Below are 15107 nucleotides of genomic sequence, written 5' to 3' on the forward strand. Positions count from 1 at the left end.
AAGTAGTTTTAACATGAGCAGTAAGTAGTTTTAGTCTGCAAAACGTTGATGAACCCCGTCACGGCATAAAGCAGGGGTGTCAGACTCTGGTTGGTTCGCGGGCCGCGTTAACGTCAACTCGATTTCATGTGGGCCAGACCATTTTAGATATAATATTTAGATTTGTTTTTAATAAATGGATTATAAGAACTGTATTAAAAGCCCTGAATATTCAGTTTTTTATAGATCTAAAACAATGTTTATTTGAGCTTTTTTTATATATATTTTTAGATTTTACAAAATGATTTTTTAACTAAAAACAGAAAAAAATTATTAAAAAAATAATAATATTGATTTAAAAGGGGGGAAATCAGGAAATGCAATATACATCAATACTCTTCATTTTAATTTGATCCTAAAACAGAAAGTCGGCACTCATGATTTACTTTCCTGGGCCACACAAAATGATGCGGGGGGCCAGATTTGGCCCCCTGGTCGCCATTTTGGCATATGGCATAAAGAGTGCGTAGCGGATCGCACCTTCCCGTTTGTGCGCCATTTAATATACCCCTGCCATTTAATATACCTGGGTATATTAAATGGGGGGGTATATTAAACATCAAAATACTGTACTTCGTTGCACAAGTCTGATAGTTTTTGCGTGTGTGTCAACACAGAGGGAAGCAAAGCATTCTGTACTTTAAAAATGTTAAAACTGACAAGTAGGTAGATGGAAAAAAGTTGGATATAGTATTTTATTTGCTTGGGTCAGTGTTTTTGTCACGTGTGCACGTGATTAGTGTATCAAGAAAAGAAGGATACACTGCTAATCTCCCTTAGGACTGCATTAGGGATCCCTCAGGGCTGGGTGTCCGGCACACTCTGGATATTAGTTTTCAGCGAGGCGCAAGGAAGACCTGCCATGTTTTTTTTTGTGGCTCAGCTCACTCTAAGTCTCATTATACATCGTTGCCACCGGGCTGACGCCAAGCCACGCGTGCAAAGCGGGTCGAGGAAATCCCCCTCGGGAGTTGTCTTTTTGACACGAGACTCTGCAATTTCCTCGGCACCTTTCGTGTGAGGATAACACTCGGCCCACTGTGGGCCATGTGCTAGCAATAAGTCGGACCTAATGAATGCCAGGCGGCGAGGGCGAAACGGGGCAAGAGGGGCCTAAGAGCGGGGCCTCTCGTGTCTGAAATTATCCGCGGGAAAACGCTCTGACACGCTGTTCTGCGGCGTGAAAAGAAAAGAAACAACACTGTTTCCATTTAGAGTTAAGTCGGAATCATAGCGAGCCAGATAGCGCACGCGTTTGTGATGGATAAGCGGCGGGGCATTTCCCGTCTTTAGGCAACTGCTGTTGACTTTGTAGAGTCCTGCTCGGTCTGTTGGATCGGGCAGAGGAAGGAAGGCAAAGAGGCATTACTGTATGCCACCACGCCGAGTCTGGGCTCGTTAGAAGCCCATAAGCCTCCAGTTCAAAGAGCAATCTGATAGGAAAGCTGCTTTGGCAGTGGTTTCCTCCCATGTGGCTGCCAGGAGACGGCTTCTATCGGACTGCGCCCAGTAGGCATCAATTAGAACGCTGAAGGGTGCCATCCACTCACTTAGAAACACATGCGGCATTTGGACGGGAGCTACAAAAACCTTCATGCAGGGCTGTAAATCTTCAAACTGAGAAACCAAAGGCTTTATTTTTTATTTCTTTTGTTGGGCATTTTATGGTATAATGTTTTTTTTATTCGTTTAAAAGATATAATTGATAACACTTATAACACTAGAAAGTAAACACATTCTGTTAGTTGACAACCTATTTAATCCATAGCAAATTGTTATTAAATCAAGTTTTATAAGACAAAAATTGAAAAATCAAAATATTGTTTGATAAATACATTAGATTCCATTCAATTTAATATATTGATTTTTTTTTTCATTTATACCTATTTTCTTTCAAGACACTGGGAAATAGCTGTTGTTTGCGTCCTCAAAAAGTTAGAAAATGTGAACTTTAGGTGTCCTCTTAATTTATTGGAAAGTGTTATTGATAAATTACCTTTGGTTTGTAGGTTGTGTCCTCAAGTGGTCAGAAAAAAGAATTGCATGGTTATGAATTGATATAAAAACTTATAACAGGTATCAAGCCATACTGTGTTTTTTTTCCTCCCAGCCAGCGTAAAAGTCATTTCAAAAGTAAAAACTAAAATTACAAAATCATTTATTTTTCTATTTATAATTAAACAACCATGCCGTGGAAGAAGCTGTTGCAAAAAAAGATGTTTCATTTTAGTCCTTAACATTGGCTAATTGCAAACTGGATAAAAACAACAAAACGCATCTTATATGATTTTCATTAAATATTGTTTTGGAGGAAAGATGATCACTATTCCCAAGTGTGAGTGCTACATTGTCATTTCCCCCTACCAATAGCCCGTGTAATAACGCATCAATCACAGCTGCTTTGACATTGACAGGATTAGCATTTAGGACACATGATAGAAAAAAAACATCTGTTATAGCTCCAAACCCTCTCAAATCCGCTCATCTGCCACTGACAAGGTTTATATCTACAAAGATAAATTTACAATAAAAGCATTAATAAAAATAGAAAAAAAAACATGTACGTGTTCTTCAATTGGATTGACAAGAAGCATAAAATTTATGTTTATTAACAGATACAGACAACTAGTATATACATATGACTTTCAGAAATGGATTAAACGTAGATGCCAAAACCTAAAATTCATACAATTTTCATATTGATGGCACAAAGGAAGATTATGATTAGCACTTGATCGTTAGCATTCGACTGTTATCCATTTTTGTACACTACTGCTCGCCTAATACCGTAGGAAAAACAAATATTATTCATCGTGACACTAAAAATATTTTCGCATTATCCCTGCTCACATGGAATTTTGATTATGAACGTTAGTATTAGCAGAAATTTCCGGTGGATTCTTCTGTGGGTTGTTGCTTGTACCCCAGGGCAAACCATTAAAGATATATCATTTCAACATCATTCATGTAATTCAGGGAAATAATCATGGTCTTTGTGTCACTGCAACATTGATGGAATTTGGGTTAAAAGTGGATATGTTATGGGGTCACCTTTGCCCTTGATTTAACACAGTGACCCCCACGATTCACAAGGCCAAGACATACAATGTTGTCCAATGTTTTACACATAAACTCAAACACACACACCTCTACTAGTATCCTAACCTCTAACCTATTCCATTTTCATTTTGTCGTGTAGGGAAGACTTACTTTAATCACAACAAAGTTTAAATCCCACCATGACCCCAACAGTCGACCTTGTAGAGGGCGAGGAAAACCACTGGCCTAATTATAAAGCAGCAAAGCGTGTGATTTTTTTGACATGTACAGAAGTAACTTTTATCCCTTTTTTGCTGCTTCTAACTATTTTAATCAGCCAGCCTTTTATTTATTTATTTATTTATTTATTGCCTTGAACTGTTTAATCAGCCAGCATTTTTGTTTATTTAATTTTTGCCTTGAACTGTTTTTATCAGCCACATTTGCTCAATTGATCTGAAATCTCAACAAATTGAAGTCCAATTCTAATGCTCATTGGTAACTTCTGGTAATTTCAGTAAAATTTGAAAATATGTGCTTAAAAAATAGCATTCAGAGTCAAAAGAAGGGCAAAAATATTTCTATTTTGCTGATTATTTTGCAGTCTCAAAGGTACAAGGTACAAATCCTGCAAAGTTCTTCTTTTATACATTTTTACTGTTTTATTGCTTGATTTTCTAGTTTATTTACCGTCATTACCTGTTGTCAGTTTTTATCAGTATGGTATTATGGATTAATTTAAATGGTTAAAAAGTGTGATTTTGAACTGATCCATAAGAAAAATGTCTCGCAATAACTTGTCTAAATACATGAAAACATTGGAACATTATAAATGCAGTTTTTATTTTTATTTTTTTTAAACTGTAAGTAAACAAAAACGCACATTAAGTACACACACACACAGATAATGAAATCAGGTCTCATTGTGCCCCAGATACTGTTGAATATCTCAAATATAATAATAATAATATGTTGGATTATGGCTCCATATCAGCTTTTGTGTGTGCAAGGAAAAGCACCCACCCTTGATACCAACTGGATCAGTGGATTAATCACACTGAGACACACACAGATGGTCAGACAGGCAAAATTAGAAAAGTATGCAATATGAATACATTTGTCCCACGTAATACCAAGTGTGATTCATCTATCATGGGGATGTAATGGCTTGATGCATTGGTGTACTTAGCAGAGAGACAAAGTTAATTTCTTTATAGGCGAAACATTCCCACTCATATTGCGCGCTGCAGTATAAATGATTCTTCTGGGAATATTACGTAAATTAAATGCAAGCCATCTATCTAGTGAGCAAAGCAGCTTTGTGCATTAATTCATTTGTGTGTGGCACTCCGGGAGCGCCTGACATGTTATATATTGTTTCATAAAGGAATACATACTGTATGCTTGCATTAGAGAAAAGTCAAGAGCAGGACCGAACATCAATTTATTTTGACTTCTCTACGGCAACTATTGTGTTTTTATGAATACTTACTTGGATAAAAGAATTATTTTTCTTTTCGAAAATACTCACTTTTTACTGATAATATATTTTATCATGTTTTGGATTGATTTTAAAAGATGAGGTCAGCCGTTAACTTTGATTCGAGATTGTGGACGCTAACTACGCCTGCGACAAGGCAAAGACGTATCCATACGCCTGCGAGAAGGCCTCACCAAATCAAATTCTGATTGGTTAAAGCAACAGTCTTATCGACGCTTGTTTAATGCAGCAGAGCCCGCAGAACTGATTGTGAAGGCTTTGAGGCAGATTTCTGACCCTGGCAACAAATAATGGCTGAAATGTGATTGGTTAAATGCTTTAATATGAAAACACATCTGGAAGCAGTGCAACCAGAGGGAAAAGCAATGAAAGGAAGCTAACAGACAATTTGGAATTATTTAATAAGTATTGATGGACAAAATATAACATATGATTCAGATATTTCTTAGGCCAGCAGAGAAGCCTTTGAAGGCCCTGACGGCCCGCCACTGCCTACTTCCTTTGTAAAGTTTACAACGGAAGTGCGGTCGGTACAGACCTCCGTAGTACTGGATGATACCATTAGCGGCCAATATCAGTAGAAATCTTTATTGGATGATACATTGCCTCGAATGTCCTCATCTATTAGAGATCGTTGTTCGACGTTATCCATTAAGATTAGCCAGTTAGATAAAAGTGTGAGCTTACTTCCATTGTAAATGTTTACAACACCCTTGTGTGGGAGTACGGTACATAATTACGTTATAAGCCCTGCCCTTGTCAGTCCTGTGTCTTCCTAAAGTTAAAACAAATGTATGGACCACCTCTCTATATTAGGTTACCCAACAGAGCCCTCTGCAGTTTGTAGCAGGGCACTGGCCTACGCCTTCATATGCACAATTGAATCAAAGGATTCTTTAGTTGGAGTGTCTTCATCAGACTTCACTTCCGAATGCAAAAAATGTCATGCTAATCCATGCAATCGGCGATCCCCAAAGTATGTGTAGTACATGCACTGAGTTATTTTGGCAATGCAAAACCTGTTGACATTGATTGGAAAATTCCCTTGTAGTCTTTCTTCTTCTATGATGCATTGTTTGCCTGTGGTGCTTTCAATGAAACTAGGAAGAGGACAACAAATGAAACCAGCTGTTCTTATTGTTGTCAAAAAGGAGGTCAAAGATTCACTCTCAAAAAGGTTTTTCATTCCCGAAGAAGGCTTCGATAATATTCTCAGGCCTGCTCATCATCTATAATGAGTGACAGGAAAACAATTTCCCTTGTGGTTGCATGGGTATCAATTTGTCTATCCAATCGTGCCCCCAAATAAATTTCTTCAATTAAGGATTAACAAGACAACTTATTAAAGCACCAAAACAACAATGACAAACAAGATAACAGCCCATGTTTTTTTCCTGAAATTTTGTTAGTGTCTTGCAATTTGCATCCCATCACATTCAATTCCTGTCCTGGTTGAAACATTTCACAACACGACCCAATTGAATTACTCACACACACAAATGCATCCTAGTTACCGGACTAAAAAGAAACACATTTTTAATATTTCACAATTACTAAAAGCAATCCCAGGTAGTGATTTATATTTCATGTCTGCAACACTGCCACCTCAGCGTATCTCTTAGACTAATTTGTTTTTTACGTGAGAGAAACATCAATATTTGAATTTCTTTAAAGATGGTGCAAGCAAACCCCATGATGTATTCCCGAGGGAAACCATGTGCAAAAAGACTGTTTGCCTTTCTTTGACTGACGACCTGCTTTTTACATTGCAAACAAATCTCGGAAGATGTAAATGGGTAACAATAAAATGGGAAGTGAAACAGGGAGAGGTTGAGGGCCGTCAACCCATTGTCTTTTCAATAATTTGTTAGCCAGCTAGTTCATTTTCTGAACTGCTTTACCCTCAGTAGGGTCACAGGGGATGCTGGAGCCTATCCCAGCTGACTTCGGGTCAGAGGCGGAGAACACCCTGAATTGGTGGCCAGCCAATCGCAGGGCACAAGGAGACAAACAACCATTCACGCTCACACTCATAATTAGGGACAATTTAGAGCAAGGGTGTCAGACTAGGGTCGGTTCGCGGGCCGCCTTAACGTCAACTCGATTTCATGTGGGCCGGACCATTTTAGATACAATAATTAGATTTTTTTAATAAATGGATTAAAAGAACTGGATTAAAAGCCCTGAATATTCAGTTTTTTATAGATCTAAAACAATGTTTATTTTAGCTTTTTTTAAATATATTTTTAGATTTTACAAAATGATTTTTGAACTAAAAACACAGAAAAAATGGATTAAAAAAAATTACAATTATTGATTTAAAAGGGGGAAAATCAGGAAATTAAATATACATCTATACTCTTCATTTTAATTTGATCCTAAAACCGAAAGTCGGTACCCATGATTTACTTTCCTGGGCCACACAAAATGATGCGGCGAGCCAGATTTGGCCCCCAAGTCGCCACTTTGACACATGTGATTTAGAGTGTCCAATCAGCCTACCATGGATGTCTTTGGAATGTGGGGAGGAAACCAGAGTACCTGGAGAAAACCCACGCAGGCCCGGGGAGAACATGCAAACTCTACATAGCTGGACTGACCTGGATTTGAATCCAGGACCTCAGAGCTGTGAGGCCGACATGCTAACGCTAACCACTCAAGCCGCTGGGCCGCCCTCGTTTAGATTTATAGGCGAAAATATTTAAATCAGGGGTCTCCAAACCAGTCCTCAATTGGTTTTTTGTTCTAACTGATCCAGTCCACTAAGTTGAACCAATAATTTTTATGCAGCACATGAACTGATTGGTGAAAAGGTGTCCTCTTGTTTGGTCGTTAAAAATTCCACCTTCCTTGAGTCCCCACATACCGCTAATGCCGAAGGATATAGATTGGTATTAATGACAGTTCATAAATCACTACTTTTCTAGCAAAGGACAAACTTTTATTGCCATGTTCTACATGCGCAACGTTCTAATAAAGTTGAGCTTCTTAGACTTCTTGGCAGTGAGTGCAGGCCAGCCCCTGTGTCCTACAAACACACACAAATCATTTACACGCTGTATTCATCAAAGGCAACTTTCCTTCGTCCCTGCAGAGGCCCGACGCCGAGCTTCCAAATCAACATCCCATAGCGCTTTTCTCCGAACATCCGCCACTGCCAAGGATGAGATGCATTTTTTAAATACAGCTGTTGACCTATTATCGCGATACCACCAGAGATCGCCGACATCTCCTCTCTTTCTGAATAACGGCAGGCGTCAGAGGCATGGGGGTTTACAAGACGCGCTTGAGGAGAAACAGAATGCAGCCGCTAAACAGGGCAATCGGGCTAATGTCGCTGCGGGCCTGGTGTAGACAAAAACAAATTGTCAGTCAAATGCCGCCGTTCTTTGATTCGGCGACACAAAGCGCTGCAATGATTACCCCGCAGTGTTAAACTCCTCCTGCGTCTTGCCAAGCGTCATAAATAAAATATGTCAGAGATAATGGATTTATGTTCAATAATTCATCATCGAGTGATATACCGTGCGTTGTCGGCTTCTGTAACAGCGCTTAGCCAAATTAAGTTATCATGAAACAGATTTATTGACAGCCCCGTTGCCGAGTTCATTTACTCAGCAGCCATTGCTTAATTACTCCTGCGAATGCAGAAACAAACAATGCCGACAGACTGATTCAAAACTACTCTGTGTCACGAGACCCTAGAAGAGACTAGCTTTTTTTGCCTTTTTTTCTGTCTATCCCAGGTCAGTCGTCACTGCGTGAAGTTTGCATGTTCTCCCTGGGCTTGCGTGGGTTTTCTCCTGGTACTGCGTCCTCTTCCGTGTGTGGTCGATTGGTCGCCGGTCTTTTGGTCGCCGTCTTTTGGTCGCCCGGACCGTGACAACGGGCGACCAAAAGACCGGCGACCAAAAGACCGACAACCAAAAGACCGGCGACAAAACAAGGTAAAACAACACAGTCTACGCATCAATAAAAGCCAACAATGACCCTCAGCAATTTCACTGAGCCGACGTGTGTGTATAAGAGTTTGTATGTACATGTGTTGTCCCTTTTTAAGAAGGTACGTCAGTCAAGGTCTTAACAAGTTCTCCAACAAAAAACAATAAAAGTCCGGGAAATTTTGAGCTTTTCTTTAGCCTAATAATTAATAGGGCATTAAGTATGACTAAATAGTAATTCGCAGTTTGTATTTAGGGAATTTGAGCAACGATATAAATGGTAATTATCAATAACCTTCCGGGCGACCAAAAGACCGGCGACCAAAAGATCGGCGACCAAAAGATTGGCGACCAATCGACCGTGTACCGTCCTCTTCGGTGTGCTCTGGGCTTATATGCTTTTACTGTGTAGCTGTTTCAAATAATCCCAGAGAACTGACAAAATAGGGATGAGATCTTAAGATATTCATGATTAACTGATTTTTGTGTTTATTTTGTTATGGATGGAACTGACAATGAATTGAGGCACAAAGCCGATGATTGAGAAGTTTAATGCTTTTGGAAGCATTGTAGGTTGTTTTTCCTGATCTCTATAAGCTAAAATTTCGGCCTCCTGGAAATGTATTTAAATTGACTGGTGGGTTAGAACATTGAGGAATTGACAGGATATAATTTGCTTTAATGGTATTGTCATCAAAATATATTGAAATGTTTTTCTTTCTAAGTTGAACAGATACTCTTCTGGCATGCCTGAATAAATTTGTCCAGTCCTGTCCAGCATGTGATGCCATATGTTCTTTTGGGGTCATCCAACACATCAACAACTCTCGTCATTAATAATCAAGAAGTGTGGCTTCTTCCAGGAATGTCAGCAGGGTGGCATCCTCTTGCGAACACAAATGGGACATTCTGGTAGTGCAGCCGGCACCAGTCTTGGGCTCCAGCTGGCTTTGACCCCTATCCAACTGGACAGACCTTAGGCCGGGATGTCAGATCCCCACTTCTCAACTGTCGTTCCTGGATCGCTGTGGCTTTGGGCCACCAAACTAGGACTGATCAGTCCATATGGCAGATTAACAAATACTCTCATTAGTGCATGCATCTTTCTGTGAGATTCGACTCACATGCCAATTTTGGTTTCCAATTAATCAGTGTTAAAAAGTTACACGTATTGAAATCTAGAAAATGAGTCCCCAAAGTTGGAAAAAAACACAACCAAAAACTAAAATTTGCATAAATCATAACCTTATTAATTCTATAGTCTGCAAAATACTTGCAAGCCATTCAGTACATACAGTTTTTATTGGAAGAGGCAGACTGGCCCATATGCATTTATTAGGCCGCTATTCCGGCATTCTGCGAGGGATCAAACGTCACTTAGCAACAAAAAGCACACACGGAATAAGTGACAGACGCCTGGAAATTCTCCATCAAATAAATCGCTTAAGTCACTACACAAAATTAACTGTAACATCGCTGAAGGGCAGAGGGGAGATTGCTCGTGTGATTGACCAGTAAATCCATTTTGGGAGTCATAGTCTGTCAAAAGTGCTTCCGATCACTCTATTAGGAAAAAATCCGAGTGTTATCAGTAATCCACAACAGTGAGAATAAAGGGATGTCAAAAGGAGATTGATTTAATCCAAAATCTATGACAGGAAGGATCTCAACAACCGTGGAGAGTCACACTCAAGACAAGAGCCTGAATTTGGAAGTGCAAAGCACACTTTGGCCACTAGAGGTCAGTAAAATTACGTTAGAATTTTTTTCTTAGTACGTATAGTATCTTATAGTCTTGTTGATATTCATCGAGTTATTTACCTTCTCTCATCCATCCAATTTTCTAACCATTGGAGTGTTTCTTTGGTACGTATTTATGCTTACTACTGATTTTAATATCCAATGTATTTTCTATTATTCTTAAAATAGATATGAATTGTATATAATTTTAAATCTCTTGTTGCATGACGTGCTTGGTTAACCATGTTCATAATTTATAGAATAATGTACACTTTGTAGCATGGTTTGAGACACTTTCACATCCTACAAAATAGGAAAAATACATATTTCTTCAGTTGAAAGTTTTTCTTTGTATGGTGTATCAATAATGATGGTAATGCGTCCTTTTGATTATATTATAGTATTTATCAGTGGTCATTTCAAAACAGGAGATTTTAGTTGTACTTTGCCCACTCTTCACCGTAAGAGGTCGCTGTTTAAACATTTTACAGCTTCACAACTAGGCCGCCAGATGTCACTGTTGCTTTGAAATAGGCATGAGGCTGAATTCGATCTTCAAAATAAAGCATTAACTTTCTATACAGTTCTGGTTTGATGAATGCTAAATTGTGGGTCCTTTTAATAGATTTCAATTTTATAAAGGTGAAAATTTTTATTTCTTATTGTGTCATTAACATAACTATTAGTAACATACATTTACTGTTAATGATAGTTACAGTCCTAATGAATTTATCAAGCAGTCGTACAAAAAAAGCTGAAGCAATGCAACAAAACAAAATGAAAATCTTCTATAACTGCAAAGGACCGTGTAGTGGACCTCAGGACATACTTTGTCAACCCTCTAGGATAATCACTGACTCCCACTTTTACTTGTTTTGCTTTCTTCACAACTCCGAGGCTGCGCACAAAGAAGGAAGAAAAAAAGTGCATGGGTAAGCAAAAATGAGAAAGTTGTGAGAGCTTGAGGTGCAAGGAAGAAAAAAAACTCCAGTAGAGAAGAGACAACACATAGAGGGGTATCTTGGAGAAACTTTAGCGAACTTTTAAGGACACACGGAAGCTTTCAAAATGGATTTCGTGTCCATTTTTCTCAGTGTGTTTTTCTTACATTTCATTCACTTTGAATTAACATTTTCAGCCCCCTCTCCTATTATCAGATTTCCTGGAGATGACACACCAAGAACAGACAAAGAGGTTGCACTGGTAAGATTATTTTATTCTTCTTTTATATATATATATATATATATATATATATATATATATATATATATATATATATATATATATATATATATATATATATATATATATATATATATATATATATTTACATATTTTCTTACATTTTCCATATATTTTTACCCCTTTTGTAGCGCTACTTGAACAAATTCTATGGATGCCCAAAAGACAGATGTAACCTAATGGTGCTCAAGGACACCTTAAAGAAAATGCAAAAGTTCTTCTCCCTGCAAGAAACCGGTGAGATTGATGCCAAGACTGTGGAGATCATGAAAAAACCCCGCTGTGGCGTGCCAGATGTGGCCAACTACAACTTCTTCCACAGAAAACCCTTATGGCAGAAAAAAGACATCACTTATAGGTCAGATTGTGAACTTTTGTTTCTTAAATAACACATTTTAGTGTTGAAAGGCAAAATGTAAATGTGAGGTGGGCGGAAAAAAAACAAAGCCAAAGATGACGCCAAAGTTTTTAAAGCAAACATCTGGATATGTTTGAGATCAAATTAAAATAAAAAGCAACCATAGCACATAGATAATTTTTTAGTGGGGCGAAGATATTAACAAAGTGGTCACAATTATTTCAATTATAAAAGATCACTTGCCAGCTAACTGTTTGCTAAGATTTAAACGGGAAAAAAAACATTCTCACTCATTGGCTCCGAATGGTTGACAGCAGCATTTACTTTCCCGTTAAAATAACGATAATAATAATCCAGCTCACCACTCTTGACAGCCCTCCCCCACAACATTCCCGGACACCCCATGAAACTCCATTCCCCTCCCCACCATTCACTTGGCTATGGCACTGTTTTTATTACAAAATCCTGTATTCTAATGCAGTAGTGTGTGTTTGGTTTTGTTGGTTTACAAACATGCGCAGTTGGGTTATCTGGATGAGTGCTTCCACTGTCTCAACTTCATTTGGTGCCCCTTGCATTTTTCAAAACAGCAAATTCCAACGCTCTCTACTTTCCAGCCTCCTCTGTTCAGTCCAATTTTATTCTTATCTAGTAGGTAATTATTATAACTACTTTCATTCTCCCTCTGCAGAATCCTCGGCTACACTCCGGATCTAGATGAGGAAGTCATCAATGATGCTTTCTTCAGAGCCTTCAAAGTGTGGAGTGATTTCACGCCACTGTCGTTTACTCGCCTTATGGATGGCGAGGCAGACATTATGATCAATTTTGGCCGCAATGGTAAGTCAACAATAAAATCGGGCCGATTGAACCCGCAAAATGTTTACAGTTCATATTGCACACCAACATGTCATACCCCAAGTAATTAATCATTCACTAAAATAAATGAATGCCATATGTGTCCTTTTTCCACCTCGGTCAATTTTCTTTAGAATGAATGATTTGGATTGGATAACTTTATTCATCCCGTATTCGGGAAATTTCATTGTCACATTAGCAAGAGGCTGAGGATGCAGAAATAGGAAAGGCATTTTAGACATAAATAGATAGGTAATAAGTAAGTTAATAAATACATGAATAAATATTTAAATAAATAAGCGTGTTGCTAATATATATATATATATATATATATATATATATATATATATATATATATATATATATATATATATATATATATATATATATATATATATATATATATATTATATATATATTATATATATATATATATATAGAGAGAGAGAGATACATATAGATACATACAGATGCATACATATACACATACACATACACATATATACATACACACATACACACATACACATATACACATATATACACATACATATACACATATGTACACATACATATACACATATATACACATACATATACACATACATATACACATACATATACACATACATATATACATATACACATATATACACATACATATACACATACATACATATATACATATACATATATATACATACATATATATAAGCACATATATACATACATACACATAGATAGCATTATGTATCATACTCTCCGTATTTATTCCAATACATACAGACTGTCATCGACTTTGACATGCCATTTGGATAGCTGAAGTTAATGTCAAAGATGGTTTATTAATCAGCCCAATAATTGCATTTAGTGGTCTTGGAGTACAATTCGATGCATTACAAAGAGTATAAATCAATTGTAATGTCTTATAAGCATGGCCAACACTCAATCGCTCTATATTTTATCATTAAATGTGTCATTAACAGAGCATGGTGATGGTTACCCATTTGACGGCAAAGATGGCCTCTTGGCTCACGCCTTCGCCCCTGGACCGGGAATAGGTGGTGACTCGCACTTTGACGATGACGAGCAGTGGACGCTGGGTGACGGCCAAGGTAAAACTTTGCCAATATGATGCATCCTAACTGCAGAAAGTACAACTGACATGCTCATGATGACACTGCCTGTTCAACGCTAATGAATGTAACTTTCTGGCATCGCTGCACACATAAATCCTTGACCCAGATGAGTTTCAGACAAGTTAATCATATTGGTTTTCTTTCAACTAGTGGTGAAGGTGAAGTTCGGCAATGCGGACGGAGAGTTCTGCAAATTCCCGTTCCTGTTCCAGGGTACCGAGTACAATAGCTGTACATCTCAGGGCCGTGACGATGGCTTCCTGTGGTGTGGAACCAGTTACAACTTTGACGAGGATGGCAAATATGGCTTCTGTCCTCATGAGTGTAAGTCACAGCCTTGATTGGCCAATGAGACCAGGGGCTATTTTTTTCGTGATCGGGATTTTTTTAAAATTTCTGAATACTACTTAGCCTTGTTAACTAAAACAGGGTACAGGAATTTTATTATTATAAGAAACTAGAATCACTTTTTTCCCTTTGTGTCCCTTAGTTTTTTTGCAGAAAAATCTACATTTTCATATTCTAGTGATAAGGAAAGTGGAATTTGATGTCAAGGAAATAGAAGTTTAAGATCTACCACTTGAAAGAAATGGTTTTAATGCCCATATGTGTGTACCCAGCTTAACACTGCATCTGGAATTTTGCATTGCAGTGCTTTTCACCCTTGGTGGCAACGGCGAGGGTGCCGCATGTAAATTCCCGTTCACCTTCCAGGGTGATAAGTATGACGGCTGCACCACCACAGGAAGAGATGACGGCTATCGCTGGTGCGCCACAACTGAGGACTATGACCAGGACAAAACCTATGGCTTTTGCCCTGAAACCGGTATACTTTGGACACTGATGTGTTGTGATAATTAATAGTAATTTAAAAAAAAAAACCTTCTTTTTTAGCTATGTCAACTGTTGGAGGTAACAGTGACGGGAGCCCCTGTATGTTCCCGTTCACCTTCCTGGGAGACACCTACGAAGCTTGCACCACGTCCGGACGCAGTGACGGCAAGATGTGGTGCGGTACAACCAAGAGTTACGACGATGACCGCAAGTGGGGTTTCTGCCCAGACCAAGGTGATGCTCACCAATTCCAATCACTAAATCCTCTAGAACAGGGGTGTCAAACTCATTTTTTGTTGCGGACCACATGGTAGTTTCGATTACATCCGGAGGGCCGTTATGTCTTCCAACTAGGCTGCCAAAATTAATCGATTAATAAATTGACAGCTTTCTCGATCGTGCTAATCGATAGATCA

At 38.3% G+C, this 15107-nt stretch overlaps 1 protein-coding gene across 1 annotated transcript in view; it reads left to right on the top strand.

Annotated features, from left to right (window-relative positions):
• Positions 1-15107, top strand: part of mmp2 (matrix metallopeptidase 2) — a 28015-nt gene that overhangs the window by 6385 nt on the left and 6523 nt on the right. Inside the window, exons 3-9 of the mRNA XM_077592657.1 lie at positions 11399-11463; positions 11634-11860; positions 12552-12700; positions 13705-13833; positions 14008-14181; positions 14510-14683; positions 14752-14925. Of these exons, the coding sequence (XP_077448783.1) occupies positions 11399-11463; positions 11634-11860; positions 12552-12700; positions 13705-13833; positions 14008-14181; positions 14510-14683; positions 14752-14925 (1092 nt within the window). The remainder of the gene's footprint in view (positions 1-11398; positions 11464-11633; positions 11861-12551; positions 12701-13704; positions 13834-14007; positions 14182-14509; positions 14684-14751; positions 14926-15107) is intronic.

This window comes from Stigmatopora argus, chromosome 2, assembly GCF_051989625.1.
Source record: "Stigmatopora argus isolate UIUO_Sarg chromosome 2, RoL_Sarg_1.0, whole genome shotgun sequence".
Lineage (NCBI taxonomy): Eukaryota > Metazoa > Chordata > Actinopteri > Syngnathiformes > Syngnathidae > Stigmatopora > Stigmatopora argus.